This window comes from Lytechinus pictus, chromosome 3, assembly GCF_037042905.1.
Source record: "Lytechinus pictus isolate F3 Inbred chromosome 3, Lp3.0, whole genome shotgun sequence".
Classification (NCBI taxonomy): domain Eukaryota; kingdom Metazoa; phylum Echinodermata; class Echinoidea; order Temnopleuroida; family Toxopneustidae; genus Lytechinus; species Lytechinus pictus.
This window is the reverse complement of record NC_087247.1, coordinates 47,740,069-47,761,942: the sequence shown is the minus strand read 5'-3', so window position 1 is coordinate 47,761,942 and position 21,874 is coordinate 47,740,069. Positions and strand designations below refer to the sequence as shown.

Here is a 21,874-nt window from a genome sequence, read left to right as displayed (position 1 = left end):
ATGAAATTTGTTGTGGCCACATTCATTCAGGAATATTTTAGAGGGTATTCGGTTGGTTTTGACCATTTCAAAACGAGACGAATTCTTCCACAAATGTTCTTGAGTCTTTCCCGTATTTTCTCCCATTTGCGGAGGGAGAACAGAATGCTCTCGAATCCACTGGGATACGTATTTTCGGATGGTGAGATCATAATGTAGGCATCCGTCTTAGCTTAAAACCAAAAAGTGAATAAACTATGATGACACTGACCATGAGAGGTTAGTTTGACTGATTTAAAAGTGGTCAATGGGCTTAACTTTTATCAAGGTAGTGATGTGTTTAGATCTCTGAATTATTAAAGTTTTGTGGCTTGTAAATTATTCCTGAGTTTGCAATAGCCATTGAAACATAAAACTGACTTAATACTTGGCATGTTACCTATAGTACGAATATATCAAGTTGGTTTAATCAATGTTATAAGTGTATTTTAAAGGAAATTTGAATAAGTATTTAGACATACATGTAGTGCATGAATCTAGACCTATGACAGCAAAGTCTCACTGCCTAATTATGTCCAAGTTATACTTAGATCTCATTATGCGCCCGTCTCGACGGGACATATTATGGTCATGCTCGGTGTCCGTCCGTCAACTTTTCCTTGTAAACGCGATAACTCCAGTTTAACTTAACCTAGGCTCATGTAGTGTGGTGTGTATAATACTAGCATGAATCCCAGGAAGCCTATGGATTTTGAGGTCAAAAGGTCAAAGGTCAAGGTCATAGTGACATGTTTTCATCTTACCCTTGTGCAGTCCTTGTAAATGCGATAACTTCAGTTTAACTTAACCTTGGCTCATATGATTTGGTGTGTATAATACTAGCATGAATCCCAGGAAGCCTATGGATTTTGAGGTCAAAAGGTCAAAGGTCAAGGTCATAGTGACATGTTTTCATCTTACCCTTGTGCAGTCCTTGTAAATGCGATAACTTCAGTTTAACTTAACCTAGGCTCATATAATTTGATGTGTATAATACTAGCATGAATCCCAGGAAGCCTTTCAATTTTGAGGTCAAAAGGTCAAGGTCACAGTGACATGTTTTCATCTTACCCTTCTGCAGTCCTTGTAAATGCAATAACTTCAGTTTAACTTAACCTAGGCTCATGTAGTTTGGTGTGTATGATATTAGCATAGATCCCAGGAAGCCTATCAATTTTTTGGTCAAAAGGTCAGAGGTCAAGGTCACAGTGACAGGTTTTCACCTTACACTGCTGCAGTCCTTGTAAATGCGATAACTTCAGTTTAACTTTACCTAGGCTCATATAATGTGGTTTGTGGTGTGTATGGTACTATTATGGATCCCAGGAAACCTATTGATTTTGAAGTGCAAAGCCCAAGGTCACAGTGACATGTTTTCATCTTACCCTTCTGCAGTCCTTGTAAATGCGATAACTTCAGTTTAACCATGGACCTATTACGATGGACATTCAACGAATCCCCTCCTTTGGGCCAAAGACCGTCACCGCTAATCCTTTTATAAACAGAGCGCTGGCAGCTGACGCCCATCAAGCCGGTCGTAAAACAAGCTATCACTGATGGACAGCGGAAATCAATTGTACGCTGCTCCTACACATTGCGATGTTGTTCGTTCACTTTATCAAAAGCAACGCACGGCAGCGAACGTTAGCACTATGAAAATGATTGCAGAAACAAGAAAACAGGCGTGCATAAAGGTATTTTTTACGTACATCGCAAACAACCGCACATGAAATGCATTGACATCGTCGTGCAGATCAGTATATCTACTGCAAAAAAGCAGTTGAAATTTGATGGAGAAATGTGCGGAAAAACGTTAAAAATGCATCTTTTTCGGACAGTATTGATGTCGATAGTAGCGCTTACCTTCGGTCAGAAGTTGATTTTCATTTGGGCATAAAATTCCACAGGATTGATGAAATTTAACGGGATTTTTTTTCATGGTCAGACGACAATCGCACATTATAGACAGCCTAAAATAATGTACTAAAAAAACGGAGATGAGTTGCGCATTGCATTTTAGGTAATGTAGGGACTTTCCCTATTGGCAATCGGGCTAAAACATGACCGTCTTTGGTCGAAAGAGGGCCAGTGATCGATCGATGACGATCAATGGCCGAAAGGAGCTTGTGTAAACAATCGCCCCGGGCGGTCGTCGTAAAAACCGCGTAAAGAGAAAGTTAAAGGTTAGACAGCGATTTTGACAGCTGGAAACAGGTGGTGGTCATAAAATGCTATCGTTGAATGTCCATTCGTAATAGGTCCATGGTTTAACTTAACCTAGGCTCATGTAGTTTGGTGTGTATGATATTAGCATGGATCCCAGGAAGCCTATCAATTTTGAGGTCAAAAGGTCAAAGGTCAAGGTCACTGACAGGTTTTCACCTTACCCTGCTGCAGTCCTTGTAAATGCGATAATTTCAGTTTAACTTAACCTAGGCTCATATAATGTGGTGTGTATGATACTATTATGGATCACAAGAAGCCTATTGATTTTGAGGTCAAAAGTTCAAGGTCACAGTGACATGTTTTCATCTTACCCTTCTGAAGTCTTTGTAAACGTGATAACTTTAGTTTAACTTAACCCAGGCTCATCTAATTTGGTGTGTATGATACTAGCATGGATCCCAGGAATTCTATTGACTTTTAGGTCAGACTGTCAAAGGTGAAGTCGCCACCTTCCACTTTTTTTTTTGCTTGGCAAATAACTCCATTTTCCGCTTTACAGGCAGGCGTATTATGTGCTCGCCTTATAGCGACACTTGTAGAATTAGGGTTAGGGTATGAAGATGAAGAATACATACCTTGGCTTTATTTAGTCAGCAAGGTTACTGTGGTGACATCCTGGGGCTAACGTGGGAAGGGTCCCCGCGCCAAGTTGTATTTCTAAAACTGCACAGCTATGGTAGAAATCCACTGCCACTGGGCATAAATGGCCCCCAAAATCCCCCTGGTCTTTCAACTGATTAGATAGCCAATAATCTAGTAATAAGATTTTGACTGTTACAATATCATTGGTAAATTGTTGAAATGCATGTCACCCATGGCCATATCATTGGAAAATCAAAAGCCCAATATGAATTTGGCAAAGTACTAAAAGTCACAAGTATTCACAAGGCTTAGCCTAGATACAATCTAGCTGTCACATGGCTATATTCCATTAGCTTGGTACACCACACAGTCAAACAGCTTGGGTGAGAACAACTGGCACTATACTACATATACATGTAGCATACTCACAAGTCTCATGCAACAGTCATTAGGTGTGTACAAATCTGTGTCATGTGGCTTTATTCTGTTAGCGTGGTATTCTGCACAAATATTACAACAGAAGATATACTCGCTGTAAGACGAGAACTACTAGAAAATTCACAATGCCATCTAGTGACAAAAACATTGTCGTAGCTCCCTATATAATGCCCAAGCCATTAACACCTTCTTGCTGGTACATCGTGAAGGCGGAGGACATGTATGCTCAAGGTTCCTTGATTAAGTCAACATCACAACCTTCAGTTTTGTTTCTAATTAAAACTTGTTGTATTTATGTGCATTAAAACAATTCACAAACTTCTCTCCTGACAGGTATACAACAGAGGAGCAAGAGAGTAATAGACAGAGTTATATGGGAAGAGAGATAGAGAAAGAGTGAGAATGCAACAAACACCAAACCAAAACAAAAATCATAAAATGATTTTTTTTCCATTTTCTTTTATAATAACCCCCCCCCCAAAAAAAAAATATATATATTTATTTATATATATGATAATAAATAGATATAACCATGCCCCATTTTTTACTCTATACCCTTCAAAAACTGCCCTCTTTCAGAATGTTGGTTTTCAATTCAAATTCAAATAAACATTTATTTTCTTCCGTTTCACAAATTTCTACATTTTTCGTAAACATAAATTGATACAAAAATCAGTTTGTCATGTAGAATATGAATATGTACATGTTTGGTATATAGAAGATGGCATATACCCTACATGTAAATGCAAAGGCCTGTGGCGGGATATGCCTATAGATATAAATACAATACACAATACAATTGATAATACTAGGTCAGTTGATATTGATGAAATGTGGGTGGCTGTTGCAAAAGGAACTCTTTCTTTAAAAATTAATTCTACATTTTATAAAACGAAAGTTAGCACTTATGGCATGGGCATGATATTATCATGATTATTCATGAATCCACTTCATATTTTGTCTTAATTTTGTTGTTAACATTCCATTGTGTACATGGTTCTTCTCTGCAGTACCTCATTTCATTAATTAAAAGCTACACCCCTTCTAGATCCTTGTGTTCCACCACTTCAAGTTCACTTGTTACCCCCAAATTTTCCAAATCTGGGGGGGGGGGGTCATTTATCCTCTTATCCTCTAAGTTATGGAACGATCTTTCTGAGATTATTAAAAAAGATTTAACTTCTGAAACTTAAACAAAAAACCTAAAAACATTTCTTTTCAATTCTCCTTAATTTCATAATTCATGATTTATAAATATTGTCTTGAGCACTCTGCAGAATGGCTTTGACGCTATATTAGTCCAACATTATTGTTGATGCTGGAGCTGCATTTTGTACGTAAAGCAATGTACACAATATCAGTCTGATTAAAAACAATGATCTAATTGACATAAAAACAAAAGAAAACAAAGTTTTGGGAAAGCATGAGAACAATTATTATGGGCATCTTTTAAGTATGCCTACCTCTTATGTTGTTTACAGAGTAATAAGAATATTGTAAGAAAGGGTCCAGTATTCCTCTTTTTATGCGCCAACATTCCTGTGCGACTTTCAGCAAAACATAAAGGCACGAATTCACAAAGTTGATTTTCGAAACCATCGGTTGAACCCATGGTTTATGCAGATTTCATGTATAAATTACGCTTATTTACCGCATACTAAAAAATGTCCAATGCTGATACGTGCTTTTGTCACAGTACGCCAAATAGACGCCTCTTGCCTTGGTTATCCACGCTATTTTATTAATGAGTCCACTGTTTTGAATTAATGAGTCCACTCTTCAAACAGTGGACTCATTGATAAAATAGCATACTTAACCATGGCAACAGGCGTCAATTTGGCGCACTGTGACAAAAGCGTGCATCAGCACTGGAATCTTTAATATAACATGTTAAATAAGCGTAATTTATACATGAAATCTGCATAAACCATGGGTTCAACCAATGGTTTTAAAAAGAACTTTTGTGAATTTGGGCCAAAGATTTCTGCTCATTATTCCATGATTTTACATTACAGCATGCACCAATTATAATAAAATTTTCTCAATCACTGTAATGCCACAATTCCATCTCTTGACCAAACCTTATCTTTTTTTTCTAAATGTATAATGATAACATTATCATGAAACAACAGGTGCAGATAATGCAAATTTGAATCGGGTTTGCTAAATCTTTAGTTTACATGATATGTGTGTTAAAGTTAGGTGAAATAGTGAATGGAAAGTTCAAATTTAAGTATCATAAGATTTGACTGATCTTTTCAACGAGACAGTTTGCATAAGCATAATCGTAGGTTAGATTTATAAGCAGATGGAGTGATCATAACTTTTTATTTTTAGCATTTATTTCCTGTTATTGCACAATTAAAGCCTACTTATTAAGAATGTCCTATGCTTTTAAACCACAGTCTGAATGTGTGTTTAATAGCCCACAGATATAATGCAGTTTAAGAAATATGTCTTCACTCTTCACATTGATCTCCTCGGTCCTGTTTATCCATTTTTCTCGCTTATTTTTTTTCATATTCATCATCTATTTAGATCAGTCATGCTGAGTGATTGAAAATTCTTTCAAAATTTCACACATTTCGATAATCTGAAATTGTAGCAACATTCTACTCCATGTTATGTCATGGACTAGTTGTCATCCAAAGGACGACATAGTTGAAGTGCTTACTTTCTAAATGTCAGAGCCCTTCAGTGATTTCCTTTTCATGGCTATTTCCTGCTTTGGATTAGCATGGGATTGTGAATTTACTTTGAATTTGAGTCTGTGATGTTTCATGTCTGTAATACCGTGATGAGTGTACTTTACAATGTCTTGTTTTGTCCTTTCATATTCCTACGGATATCTGATCAAAGGGAAAACTAAACAAATTGCAGAGTCAAATGATGCATTGTCTTAGAATCAAGAGATGAATAGACAATTAGAGATTTGCCTGTTCTGCAATGAATATCCAGGTATTCAAATTTTCTTCATGGGCTGTTTTGTCTATGCAAATTTTGGTTTTAATAAGTACAGTTTTCTTTTCAATGATATACCATCCTTAGACGTCGTTCCATCCATTGATCCGCAAGGGTCCGCCACTGGCGTCGATCCTGGGCGATGAGGACTGCTTCGTTCCAAGTTGTGTCCCAATCAGTAAGGTCTCTTTTAATTGTTCCTTACCATTAGATGCGGTCTCCCTCTTTTCCTTTTCCCTCCTTCTGGTTTCCATATACCATACTCTAAAGTAATTTTTAAAAAATCAATATATATGGAGCTTCATGTAAGCCTATTTACAACTCATCTTCAGAAAATTACAAATGTACAGTTACAGAGATTATATTAATTCACCTTGGTCCCATTTCATAAATCTTTTTTTAATAAATCAGTTTTAAATAAAAAAGTTTAATACAGACTGATGCCGTGTTAACATGATAAGTAGCTTTCATAAAGATGTTGGTCAAGTTAAGCATAACTTTATGCACGACTAGAGCATGCTTTTAAGTGCGCTATCTAAAACACAAGGATTTGGCACAAGAAAGGACAGCCAGTCGTGTGTTAGTCATTCATAACTTATCAGCTTTTTGAAACACTCACCAGGGCTCCGTAACACAAAGATTAGCGGTCAATCGCTAAATGAACTGACCAATCAATATCAATGTTACACATGCATTTGGTTTAAAATACTGACCAGGAACAAATCAGTGTGGTTCTTTCATATTTGCAATTCATCGCAAGCCTTTGTTTTGTGTTAAGGAGCCCAGGTCTGTATGTACAGTGCGTTCCACAAAATACGAAACCGACATTTATCGATGATTTATCATAATCACAAATACAATAGATAACTGACTTACCATTGTAAAGCTTAGAATCTCCTCTTTCATCTGAAATTAAATAGATTATTTCTCATTCACGCTTGAGTGTGCAAAAACAATTTGAAGAAAGGATATCAAAAACTCATTTGGCGGGGGGTATCTGAATTTCAAAAAGAAAATCACATTCCTAAAAAGTTCAATATCTGCTCTTTTACTTGATACCTTAATCTAATCACAGAAAATGGTCAAGAAGTAAAAAAGTTCTGTTCCCTCGAAACAATGTTTGTATTTCCATAATTTCATTAAATAAACGTGTTTTCACCGGTTTCCCACTGAAACTATCGCACGGTTAACAAAAGACTTAATGCATGGCTGATCGTCAACAAAACGGAGTGTCAAGTGACTCTGAACGCTAGCCTGTAAAACCTCTTCAATTTATGAAATTATTGAAATTCAAGCTTTATTTCAAATAAGCAGAACTTTGTTATTTCTTGACCATTTTCTGTAATTGAGGTATCAAATTAAAGAGCAGATATTGATTTTTTTTTAATGTGGTTTTCGTTTTGAAACCCAGATACAGCCCGCCAAGTGACATTTTGGTATCCCCTCTTCAAATTATTTTTGCTCACTCATGCGTAAATGAAAAATTATCTAAGTAATTTCGGATGAAAGAGGAGATTCTAAGCTTCGCAATGGTAGGTCACTTGTCTATTGTATTTGTGATTAAGTTATGATAAATCATTGAATCTCGGTTTCATTTTTTCTGGGATGCACTGTACATAAGAACTTTGGGGACCTTTCATGGTGAGATGGTACAATGTTATTACACTCTATAGCTGTTATTTTACAAATTAACTTTTTCAAAATATTTGTTGAAGTACGTGTATTTTGATACTCTTATACCAAATCCAGATATGGATTCATGAGCCTGTAGAATGTACATTTATAAAGTCAGGACTAGACAGATCAATTATTAACCTGTCTAGTCCTGACATTATGTCATGAATAGCCTCATGATACCTTGAATATTGTCTCATAATACAACCTTGAGATGATGCTTGCCACCACCATATTTGAGACTGAGAAAACATCACAAATTAAAAAAAGGTCATGTTTGAAAAAAAAAAAACAGTTGCTTCCTTTTGTTATACAGAATACATTTCGTAAGCAGAGTTCATGTATGTAAGCAGTGTAGGATTTGTACTACATGATTGAAAAAGGTCACAAATAAAGCGAGATATGTCTCTAGAACCTTTTTGGTCTGATACTTTTATGTAGATCTGTAAGAGATGCTCGAATTCTTTTTTTTCTGTTCTGTTTTTTTACATGAAATCCTGATTCATGCATTTATCTATGTACGCATTCATTGAGGCAAACTCTGCAACATTAAAACTTCTTTCATTAATATGACCTTTGATGAACTTGTTGAAAATATTTGTTTTCAGTGAAAGCAGATCCCTACTATTACCAGAGGGATATATGAGATGGATATAGAGATCATGGTCAAATGTACACAGATCATTAGGTTTGGGTATATTTTCACTCTAAATAACAAGATGTCCTATCTGTTACAGAGCAATATTCAGTGTTAGAATTGATTTGTGAGTGCATAAGTCACTTTCAGTGGTGCAGTCATCACCTATTCTAAATAGAAACATAGCCTTTATTGGATATTTGCTTGTACACTGTACATGTAAATCAGCTCTAATTCTACAAAGTTTTTTTCTACGATGAGGACAGTGAACATTGGTGTGTTTTTGGTTTTTTTTCATACTAATAACTGAAACCTTTTAAATAAATTTCTCTGTATCATTGTTTTAATAGTTTTAAAGTTTAGTTTCAAAAGGTAATGTTATTATGTTCTTGTGATTTATCATTGTGTGTTGAGCTTTATATGAGTCACTCTCATTGGAGTTGGTGCATTGGAAAACAGTTTTATATCATTATTTACATGATTTTCAACCCATCTGGTCTTTTTGTCCCCTTATCCAGAGTGTTGCTACTGCAGTTGCTCAGGTGTACTTCTATGAGAACGGCTGGAACAAGAAATACTGCGGCGTGACCAGCTTTGTGAAAGACAACGAGAAGCGATCATATTTCATTAGAATTTTTGACCTGCAAGTGAGTAAACTCTAGGAATAAAAGTGTAATTTTTCTTCCTATTTCTATTCAAAATTAATTTAAACTTATTGCTGATCAATTCAATTTTGATAGCATATTTTTTCAAAAGTGTTCAGGAATGATTTTTCTACCATGTACATGTAAAGCATCCTACTTTTCATTTGAAAATTTTCAAAAGTATAATTATATTGTAATTTTTCCATTGGTCTGTTGTTGTTTTTATTTAATTCATCTTGCACAACTATGTTCTTGACAAACTTGTGTGACAAGTCATTTTTCCCAACCCATTCTGTTCATTGAATTGTTGAATAGTTGTGAATTTGTGTGGTTGGATTTCATACTAAATTACTCTTTATAGTACATGTATGTTCAGAGAAATCATAAAGAGACGATATATACACCTAGATTGAGAATTATGACATTGATGGCTTTTCGTAATATGTAATTGATTGGATCAATCACAATCATTTGTAAGACGGGGCCCCACATTGTGCTTGTGGTCATAGATTAATTTAATAACATGGTAATTTACTGGATAATGATATTTAGAACATCAAAATCCGGGAATAATAAGCTGATATTGGTCAATTTTGGAGGCTCTTTCCATGTTCATGATGGGAATGTGCCTGTCAATACATGTACATAATATGATTATTTTGTAGTGACTTTGTATTTGATTTGGTGGGAACATGCAGCCATATAAAATTGTTGAGTAATGTGGGGAAGTTTTCGTAGTGTTTTCTGTAACTTAGAATTCCTATTGTGAATTCTGTTGATTCGTCAGATTTTTGTCAAAATGATGTGGAATTTTGTAAGTTTGATTGTTTAATCATCCCAGTCATTCTCAATGGATGTGCATGGAGTATTTAAACATGTATGATACTGCATTATTTGTAGTCAATCTCTAGCCATTTCAAAGCATAGCAAGTAATTAAAATTTCAAAATAGAAAATGCCAGTGTCAAATAATGCATTTAATTGCTACATGTACATTGTAGGTTTTAAGTATTAAATGTTCTTGTTTTGTGCTAGCATACAATGTATTTTTCAGAAATGTTTGAATATCCCTAGTTTGAAAATGAAATGTACTTTCTTTGACTTATTGTGATACTATTTCATGGACCTTTTTATATACTCGTGTTTTTTGTTTTTGTTGTTTCCCCCCCCCCCTTTTTTTTCCAGAGTGGACGGATGTTATGGGAACAGGAACTCTATAATCAGTTTAAATATGATACTCCGGAGTCTTTCTTTCATATGTTTGCCACAGACGTGAGTACTTGTTGAACCAGTTTATTTATACCATCTACTTAATGGGTTTAGTTGTACCTCAACCGCGTAGCCAGGATTTCATTTTGGAGGGGGCGGTAAATGCACGCAAAGCGTGCCAACGCTTACAGAGCGCGCTTCGCGCGCTCCCTAGTGCAGGGTTTCCCCCTCCCGCGCGAAGCTTTCGGTGTTTCATAAATTAAAATGAAAAGGAGCCGTCTCTCTTGTCTCTATTACCTATATCAGCTCCAATTCAGTTGACTATATCGTGATTTTCAACCTTGTTTTAAAAAGTGATTGTGAACGCACAAAAAAGGGATAAAATGGAGGAAATTAAAATAATAATAACTTGGCGAGAAGCGCGGGAGCTAAAGCGTTTTACCGTTTTTTTTTTCCAAAGAAAAGGGTCCCAAGATAAGTTTGCTTCCCTTGCAAAGATCAGATTTAATTACAAACAATTTAGCGATCACAGTGCATATCTTTAACTCGCAAAACAGAGGAGAAGAAGGGGATATGCCGGGAGGAAGATATTCCTCCCCGCGCAGAGCAATGAAACTCTGAAATTTCAAAGGACGGACGTTTCATCAAATGCAGATATCTCTAATACCCGATCGGCTCTAATTCAATTGATTTTCTAAGATTATTGAACTCCATTCCAAGGAAAATAGCGCGTAAAAAGTTGAAGCTTCTGTGATTTATTGGAATTATATAAAAAAAGGATGATGTATAATTTCTTTGACTCATATCCTGAAGTGCTTCATTTTGAATAATAAAGAAACTTAAGTGTCAATTTCAAACCGAGGGCGCAAAACAGGAAAGGAGATGAATGTGCAGAAATTACATGAAGTTTAAAAGAATTTGATAAAAAATATTGTACTTTTTTATCTAATACGACACAAATTTTATACCTCCCTTTTTTTTTTATGAGGAATCTGTTTGCCCCCAAATTATGATTGTTTAGTAATGAGCTGAAAAGCGGGAGAAGTTGCCTATATTGAGGTGACAGGAGAAATTGATAAAAAGATTTTACCCGCCCGGAGTCGACCCGACCAGAAGTTGCGCGATCAATTTGAAAAATAAGAAGATAACTTCATATACTTCGGCCTAACCTTATACTCTTAATTCCATGCCCTAACGTATACATTTGAACTTTAACTGGCAAGAAACACATATAGCTGAGGTGGAAAAACAGGGTTAGAGAAAGGGTGAGGGAAACAAAGGAGAACTGCAATAGTGTCATTTAACTGCGCTCAGCGCGGAAGCGAAATTCATATATATAAATTTTAAGCAAGAGTGAAGGAGTTTCTTTTTTGAGAAAAAAAATAAAGAATAAAAAGAAAAACCCTCAAAGCTACCTTTCTTCCCTTCGCTTTTCCTTTTCTGCTCTCTTTTTCCCCTTTTTTTCTTTTTGGGGACGTTTTTTTTTGGGGGGGGCAACCGCCCCCCCTGGCTACGCGCCTGTTGTACCTACATGTAAATATATCAGTATTTCCTCCCTTCTGTCATGAACCTAGGTGTGGTACATTCTTTTATTGTGGTTTTAAAGACTCTGAGCTATTAGTTGAATAAGCCAGTTTGGAGTTCCAATCTGCGCATGATCAGAAGAAGGTCATTTGTACTAAAATGACATTGTGGTTTAATATTCAATGAGATAAGCACCGACTGTGATGTCTTGATTATTCATATATTCTTTTGAATTGTGTTTTTCATGAGATCCACAAAAAAAAATGCATCCACTAGCAATGGTACAGTTGGCCAAGTACATTGTTACAACAGCATGCTAATGCATTCAAAGTAGAAATGCAACAAATACCTTCATAGAGCGTTTATTGGTGCACTATTCTAGTCACCTGGTCTATTCGATTTATGTATATTGCTATGTAAGGCATGCTTACATATTGCTTTGAAATCTGCCTATCATAATGAATGAAATGAAAGGTAATTTGACCAAAATTGCCCATGAGTTATTACTCCAAACTGGTCTATTAAAGGCTATATGTTATATATGGTCAGTTGATACACTTTGTGACTTCAATTAGTTAATTATTAACAGAATATTAACTAATGAAAATCGTTGATTCAAATTTGCTCAGAGTTGATCAAATTCAGCCCAAGAGATTCAATGAAATTCAACAAATTGACTTGATGCTTGCAGCAATCTGTATGAAGTACATTACCAAAATATTCAAATTGATGCAAAATTTGGTTTGATGTTAATTCGCATCTCAGAAAACTATAATATATTCTGCTATTGATTTGAATACTGGCAAAACTGCAGATTGTACAAAAAAATAAAACAGCAGACTAATTTGTTATAATATCAAGAAACTCTATGCTATAAATCATAATGTACATGTAGGGAGGGATTGTTCTTCAATTTCCAATTTCACTTTAATTTCAATTTAAGGTATAGGAATGTGAGTAAGAAATGTAACATATAGGAGAAAGAAAAATCAAGTGAGTCAATAATTGAAAACAAATCTAAATTTTGATCATATTGAATGAGATTCATTTGATATCAGTCTGTGAAGTTTGTATGAATATATGAATATTTTTTTATATTGTCTGTTGCAAATTAATACTTGACATATTCTAACAATAGCAAATGACAATTTATTACAAATTTGCAGCATGATTTAATCCATAAGGTATAATGCAATGGTACATGTGGTTTAACAGGGAAGACTTGTACCATATTTTACTTTAAATCAATAAGTAGCATTAATTAATAGCTTTATGTGAGTGTTAAAAACATTTAATTTCCCTTTCCCCATTCTGCTGTCTTTATTGGCATGGCAATTCTCTCAACTGATGATCTAATTACATGTACATGTATGACTAGTGAAGTAAGATGGTTCGGACAGGCCAAAATAATCTTGGCTCTCCTTGATAATGACTTCCTTGTATATGCCCTGACCCTCTTCCCCAATTCAAAGTGTAGAAAGTTGTGAATATTTCATCAATACAGAGGGAAAGGGGAAACTACAGGATATTGTTACTTTTAATGAATGGCAGAGGTCATTTTCATGCAAATCGGGAAGAGCTGTTGGGGGGAGAGTAAGTAATTAATGTGTTTGTGTCTAAAAAAAATATAGAGGGGACAAGAGGGAGAAGCATAGGGATAATTAGACCAAGGTAGAGAGAGAACTTTGTTTTGTGTAAGTGACATAGGGATGGGGAGGGAAAGACACAAACACAGTCAGAGAGAGATAGAGTGAGAGAGAGAGGGAGAGAGAGGGGGCATCATGTGTATGGTATGAAGTCAGTAAGTCCTGAGTCACCCTTTAAAACCCTGTCCATGGATGCATGGTGGTGACATGTTTTACAGATGACACGGTGGTGCATTCTAAAAATTATTCCTGGATAAACTTGGAAATACTTGGATTGGAGGAACTGGTGTACTGCAAGACTTTTTGGTATATCGCAGCTTATTCCGTGCTTATGGTGACATATTCCATGAATGCCAGAATGTACAAATATGCATACCAGATGATAGATGCAACACAAAGTACTTGGAATGATTGTTTCTCTGTGCCACCTTACAGACAAAATGATTTCGACTCATTACTGGTAATTTGAAAAATGCTGATAGTTTTAGATTTTGTGCTTGTTTTTAATGGAATAACCTTATGTGAACAGCACTGGAGCTAATTCCTGCTTCTGTATAAATCTGTATGGAACCCATATATATATTCTAGAATTGAGTAAACACCATCAATATTTCAATGTTTTAATTCTTGTATCTTTATTTGTCAATCCTCACACTGTATTTGTGTTTCCATAGCATTGTTGGGCCGGGTTGAACTTTGCAGATGAGGTTGAGGCCAGTGGTTTTAAGCGGGTGATTAATGACAAGATCCAACGTAGACAGCAAAGGAGACAAGGTAAGTTTAATCCAAAATTTGGTTTTGATCAGGCTGTTTGAAAAATTACCCGCAGGACTTTTTAGTTGCATTAAAGTGGCCTCTTTTTTTAATGGTTTTGTTCAAATTATTTTTAATCGGTTCAGGGAATATGTCTTAGAAGACACAATGAATAATGCATAAAAAATTGTGTTTTTTAATGTGATTCTGTGCATCATTTGAACATAACAGATCTCAATCATGATTCTATGACAGCATTTTATTTAAAATCGTATTTCTGTATGTAGCATGGTGACAAGGATAGGGATTCAAAAAGTTTGTGGAATCTTTATTTGAGTTAGAGATGAGTTTAAGAAGGCTATTTTGAACAACATTTTATAGTTGGATATATTTTTGCATCCTTGGGCATTTTCATATTAACACTGATCAAGACAAAAATTTATAATATGAACACACAAACAGGCTGCCTTCTTTTTTTGATGCATCTCACATTATGCCTCATTCATGTATTAGATAGTAAAAAATAATTACATGCATGTAATTGGAAGACAGTATGTCAATTTGAAATATATCTGGAGAGTTCCACACATGATATGCTTGTTGAATATGTGTAATCAAAGAAAATAACAGGGAATAATAACAAGTTCTGTTGTGTGTCCACTTTCAACTTCTCTTCTGCATTGTCATTGATTGTCTACCATAGCAATAGCAAGGTTAACAATAAAATACTTTGTAAAATGGCATGGTATTTGTCTGGAAGCCAGCTTGTCAGAATACCTTTGTCATAAAATTATGAAAATTAAAACATTATGTATTATTGTAATTTGGTTGATGTATCATTTCTTAGACTTTCAAGACATGTGACTATCGTTTTGAATAATATCAATAACTGTAATATGAGGTATTTATGTTGCGCAGATACATGTATCCAACGCTCTGAACTTCTGATACCATCCGCCATGTGCCTAGTTACTTTTTTTTACATCCTTCCATAAAATTGTTTTGTTCACTCAAATGTATATATGAGTAGCAACTGATGAAAAAAAAATTCTAAGCATTTCAGGGATATGTCATTAGTTAATCATATTTGTGGTTAAATTTCAATAATAGTTTTTTATGTGTGCACTGTATAGAGTTCCAAGTTCCAGTGGAATATTTTTGTTTTTAATTGTGGAGTTAAGCAAAAAGTTATAGTAAGTTCCAATTTTTCTAAATATACAAAATATCTCTAAAATAATATATTTACAGAATCTTGAATACACACCCCTGCATTCCTGTCTTTCAGTAAGATCAGTTTGTGAAGTGATGCCAAACATTGTAATTCTATTCCGATTCCTTCTACACAAACATTTTTTCTCAAATGGCAGACTTGAAAAACAGAGCTAAGGAAAAGATATTGCATGGCAGTTAATTATACATGTGACTGGATTTCCTGGTGTGTAAGGAGATGTGCTAATCAGTGACAAGCACATGAGATGATGATGTATAAGGAAAAGGAGTAGTTTATTGTTGATCCATTATTCCGCAAATGTCTCTCAGCACTTTATGGAATGCTAAACCATTTCTATCATCCTCCTGTTTCTTTACAGGAGGGAAATGATCGTAAAAAATATGAATTAGTATTGAAATGAATTATTTTTTGTCATCAATCAAGGCTTTGATCTACATTTTGATCATTTATACATGTAGGGGTTCATAGGCAGGGTTATACCATAGAGGATAAAGGGTGACATAAAAAAAACTTCAATTTTAATTATATTTCACTTTTGGTCACATAAAAACATTCAGAAATATTCCAATCATAATCTAAATCACAATAAGAAACTGATTTTTCTGAAAATTATTTTCATGTGCCATAAATTGGTAAAATGTTACAATGTTAAAATATACCTTTTTTAATTCCAATAAAAATGGTGCAGGAACCTTACATTCATGTCTGTGTTCAGAAAGAATGTAAAATATAAGCTTGAAAATTGACAAGGAAACACAACTAATTTGATTTCCCTCATAATCTCACATCACTTTTGGTAAAGATATGTGTAGTGCATCTTTATAAAAAAAAATTGAGCAAGCATTTCCCTCTCACATTTTGAGGATCATTGCAAATAAAATGCGGTGATAATAATGATAAAACCCTGAAGTGATTGATACTAGACAAGCATTGATATGAAGTATACATATTGATGCAGATATATCCTATTGTTCTCACACAATGCTAATCACATGCATGGTTAGATGGATCATAATATGCATGAATTGTTTATTTTGATGCAATTATGGTTTCTTTCTCTCCAGTCAATGTAGTATTGAGAATCTATACGTTGCATGCCAAGGGACAAAATTAGTCCTGCTTCTACATTCATTAAGACTACATTTAAAACCAAATACATAATGTTGTAGTTTTGTTTTGAGAAGAAAATGTGAGTTTTTCATTATTTCTGTAGATGAAGGCGCATCTACATGATGCACCTATGAAATAATACTTTACAACAGCCATCTGCACATAGATGTTAATTAAATTTTCCTGCCATGAAAATATTGTAGTTGCAGTCCACGCATTTGTTTATTTTTCTTTAATACTCTAAATCGTGTTCTGGATAATGATTTTTTTTTTGTACACACTGAAAAATGATGAAATATAATTATTGCTTTAAATGGATGGAAACTTTCATTTACGCATACAGCTCTTACAAGTACATTTGGGCTATATATTTTTGTGATTTCTTTTCTACTGAGCACTGTTTTACAAAAATATGACTGCTGTGACAGGCAAATAATTTTAATACAGGCACACAATGAACAGCTATCTCTAATTAATGGAACTAAAAATTGAAAGTATATTGTAGTATGGTTTGGAGCTACAGTGTATGGTTTCATCAATTTGGGGCAGAAAATGCTTTAATTGTACTATATTTACTTTTTTATTGAAATTATTTTTGAAATGTGAATTTATAACCCGGAAAGGAATTTAATAATTTCAATGCATAATTGCACAAAGTTGTATAGTTATAGATAAATAACCTTGGCCTGAAAGTAGTGAAAACACATTAAACATGGATTGTTGCATTCCATTTCTTCTCACATTCTTTCCACTTTTGTATATACATGTAGGTTTAGATTATAATGTTTTAGCTTCTATATCTGCAGTTTGATCATTCCATTTTATAAAACACTGATTTTACGTTCCATATGCATGTTTTTTATTTTTTTAATTGTTTTGTTTGGAGAATGGATGGTTTGGGTAATTGTAAAACTGTAATTATGAAGGCACAGAAATTGATGTTTTGAAATATTGAACTACAGCGTTTTCACCCATACATGTAGTAAAATGTATTTGGGGGAGGGTGCAATTGAAAATCATTCCTAGTTGAAATAGAAATATATGGATAGAAAATGTTGTATGAACGTAAACATGTACCATCTGCTTTTCACGACTAATTTATGCAAAAACTGCTCGATGCCTCTTGAAATTCTACCCCTTTTCCCCTTCGCAGAAAAAAGACGTCCTGCCCCATCCACACCAAATCCAGCTCCTACACCTCAGAATGTACAGGCGCCCTCACATGGTAAGATTATCTCATTGATGGTAAGACTTTACCTGTAGCTAGAGATTTTAGAACTTTCTAACAGACTAACAAGGACCTGATGAATGTATTAAAATTAATCAAATACTTTTTTTTTAAGGATCACCTGTGCAGCATATTTGTATTTTCATTATGGATTTAAGTGCAACACTTTCCTTGCAAGTTCCACTCCATATTTAGTGATCCATACAAATTAATTTTGAAATATGTATGACAATTGCACATTTGTTCAAACAAAAACTTCATTACATAAAAAATGATTGATTAAAATTTAGTTTATATTTCTACAGTTATACTTATCACATATAACAGTCACATACAGTTGTGCTCAGAAGTTAGTGAACCCCTTCACAAAATGACCTTCTTTGTGCTGAGTTTTGAATTTAGACAGCAACACTACAGCGTTTTGGAGAGCCCAGAAAAACAAACTTTAATTGAAGTATTAAATATTTTGTCACCTGACTTCACAATCAAATATCTAAAACATGGCAGAAATTCATTTTTTGCTGGGGTTCACTAACTTTTGACCACCACTGTACAAGTGACCTTTTTACTTTGAATAAGAGTTACAATGGCATTGCAAAGTTATAAGGAGAACAATTTAAAATTATTCAATCTATATATGAGGTGAGATGATTGTTATCTTGGCATACATGTACATAGTGCATCTCAGTTCTGTTATATTTGGACTCTATGCAAATTGTAGTCTCAGATTGACTGATAAAGCGGTGTATAAATGTAACCAGGATTTATTCAGGAGAGAAACGATTTGCAAATAAAGATTTACTGCCTCTTTGCGGTGATACCAATTAACAGAGTCTTTTGAAATACAAAATTTTAGTTCAAAGTTTACATACATGTGCATGTACATAGCCAATTGGTGTTGGTCGGTAGGCCTCTAATACATATTGTAAATGTATGTAGTTGTACGACCTACCTGCAAGTAACCTTCATACAACTACGTTGCTAAAAAATCAATGTTAATACATGTACATGGCACCTTTCCAGGTCAATTATGATTGATCTAATTACACTTATATGCATATATCCCATTCTCATCCTCAGAAATACTTCCATCTCTATTGTTTAATTGGTAGTGACATTGAAGCAGCCAATGATGAGGAAGTTGTTACAATGTTCAATTAATTCTAATTATACTTGGAGACAGTGAAGAGAGTGCATGTGACTCATAGAAGCTCATTATAATACACCAACCACAGACAAACAGGCTTATTATAACCTCAGGACCACTGAGGTTGTTTTTCATTGGCTCCTTGATTTAATAACTTCAATCAGCTGGGAGAATCATGATAAATGGGAATTTAACATTTCATTTTGCATTTTTAGCATACGTTTTCAGATTGTTTATGTTAATCATTTATCAGAGGAATCTGGAGCAAGAAATTTGGGCCAGATCCATGTAGAAACTGTGGATAGGATCCATAGATGGCTAGCTTTATACTGAAAATATAATTCCTCATCCTTGTTATTTCCTTGTTAGTGAGACTTCACATATCAAATGCCCCTGGTACGATATTACTATTTTATTGAACAACTATTGAATGAAAATCACATCTAACTCACTAATGCTTCTTTTCTTTATTGCTGGTTTATTTTGTTCTTATATTTTTCTCCAATGTCCATCCATCCAGCCCCACCCCCTCCCCCTCAAGTCCCAAACACACCCCGCCCTGCCTCTTTCCCTGGGACTGAGATCCCTTTCCCTGCCACGTCTTCCATGGACATGGCATCTATCTATCAGCCCCTCGGTGGTGCTCCAAACACAAAAACCACCAAAGGTAACAGACAAAAAAGTGCAGAATTCACACAAATTTTTTTTTTTTTTTTGCAGTTTTCTATCTTGCATGAACTGCAGGTTTTTGTCTCAGCTTGTGTGTGCTTTTCAGCCATATTAAAATAAAGATCATTTCTCACTGCCCGTGTCAAACATCCTCCAAATTGTGCCTCTTTTCTCTGTGTGTATTTTACCCCTCTTTTTTGTGTGCGCATGGAAAAACCCGTTTGACATTGTTGCATTGGTTCATTTGAAATTGATATGAATTATTTTGAACCATTCCCCCTCTCATTTCATGTTGTGTGGAATGTAATGTCACATTGTATACATACAGGAAAAATAAAACATAAAAAGGGTGCATCTGACATTTTCACCTGGTTTTATTTTAAAAATGATCCTCCCATTAATAAAGACAATAAGTAATCAGTTAAAGTCACAATGTTAACATCCATCAAATTGAGTCACTTGTTCTCAGAGATCATAATATATCTGTACATGTACATGTGTTGACAATTTTGCACACACTTGTCTTTTCATTCAGTACTCAACATTTTATAACCAGCTCTACAGATATTGTCTGTGTATAAATACATGTAAAACATTGCCCATCTCTATACTCCTGAACTAATACAGAGCAGTAGTTCCTTTAAATGCATAGGCTCAGGAATTTACAAGTCTGATGCTGTTATGCAAACTTATGGAATACACCTCATGGGAAGACTGTAAACTGTTTTTACTCTGTTTTTTTTTAAACTCTGTTTTGGTCGACAAATTTTGGATGGCAGTTTTTTGTATATGAAAAAGCTGCACCAAATACTGATCAATATCAAGAAAACAAGACTGATACTCGGTCACATTTGCTCTACGGCGGCCGTACGGCGAGTCGAAAACAGCCGTTTTATTCATTTTTATTCAAACCACCAATATTTAGCTGGTACAACAAAATGTTTAAACGGCTGTTTTTTACTCGCCAAACGGCCGCCGTAGAACAAATGTGACTGAGGTATTACATGTATTGCATAAGTTTTGCTTAACAGCAAAGATAAAGGTCAGCCTCTGCCTAACAAGGTAAAGTGAGGTCAAACCTTCAGAAAAAAATAAAGAATGAATTGTACTGAAACAAACAAGCCTACAGTTACATCTGATGTTTAATGCTTTTACCATGGAGCTATTAAGAGAAGGAGAACCATCTTCCAAATCCTCTGTTAATCCTTTGTTATCGCTTCCTTCGGGCGAAGGAACGATATCTAACATCAATCGGCGAGCCGCCAGGCGAAAGTTAGAGCCCGCTCACATAACGCGATAAGCCCCCTCGTAAAATCTGAGGTGAGAGATTTTTTGAAGGACCCTGCGAGGCACCGCCGTAAACGACGTTCTCCCACATAACTTCTCTCCGAGCTCAGTTTTTCTTCAAAATTTAAACACGACTTGCTGTTCTTCTAACATCCATATCTCTTCGTACGGATTCCTGATGTACGTCTTTTATGTATGGTTGAACTTCTGAGATGATCCCCTTTGCATACATACCAAATACGTCACAATCTGATTTGACTCAACAAAATTACAAACGGAGGAAGTTGGAGATTGGTCATTTTAGGTATGTCTGTCTTTCTTACATAGTTAAATCTTTCCCTGCTCGTACATGTTTTAGAAATTATAATAAGGTGAAAAAGCATACTTTGAGCTTTATTTTTATGCAAAAATCATTTGCGTGTTTACAATGGTCTTGATAATATAACAACGAATCTGCAGGGCATTTCTCTGGCGATTGTCGCATCGTGGAGTACCCTCCGGTGCCCCTCGTACCGTACTCCTATTTGTGTAAGTTGAAAGTGAGTGTAAAGAATGACGGGAGCTCCGTGTTCGCTCAGCTCCGTGCTCGCTCAGCTCTTGTCTCTGGATCGTTTTTGGAAAATAGCAGGGGCCGCGGAGCGAATAAATTTAATTTACAAACCAGTAAAAAGGAGAACAAAGTACAAAAAATTATTATTCTACATAATAAAGAACTTAAAAATAACATGTTTGGGACCACAAAGAAGTATACCCAGTTCTGTGTCAGGACGATTCATTTTAAGTTACAAAGTCATTTGGAAAAATTTACAAGCAAAGTTTTACAATTTTTGGAACAAAAAATGATTATGATTTTAAAAATATTATAGAGAACAAAATAAAAGATGATTACAA

General features: G+C 34.9%; 1 protein-coding gene across 1 annotated transcript in view; it reads left to right on the top strand.

Annotated features, from left to right (window-relative positions):
- Window positions 1-2,330: 2,330 nt before the first annotated feature.
- Window positions 2,331-21,874, top strand: part of LOC129255543 (actin nucleation-promoting factor WASL-like) — a 43,269-nt gene continuing 23,725 nt past the window's right edge. The window contains exons 1-5 of the mRNA XM_064095996.1: window positions 2,331-2,420; window positions 9,055-9,183; window positions 10,365-10,451; window positions 14,233-14,332; window positions 17,806-17,877. Of these exons, the coding sequence (XP_063952066.1) occupies window positions 2,331-2,420; window positions 9,055-9,183; window positions 10,365-10,451; window positions 14,233-14,332; window positions 17,806-17,877 (478 nt within the window). The remainder of the gene's footprint in view (window positions 2,421-9,054; window positions 9,184-10,364; window positions 10,452-14,232; window positions 14,333-17,805; window positions 17,878-21,874) is intronic.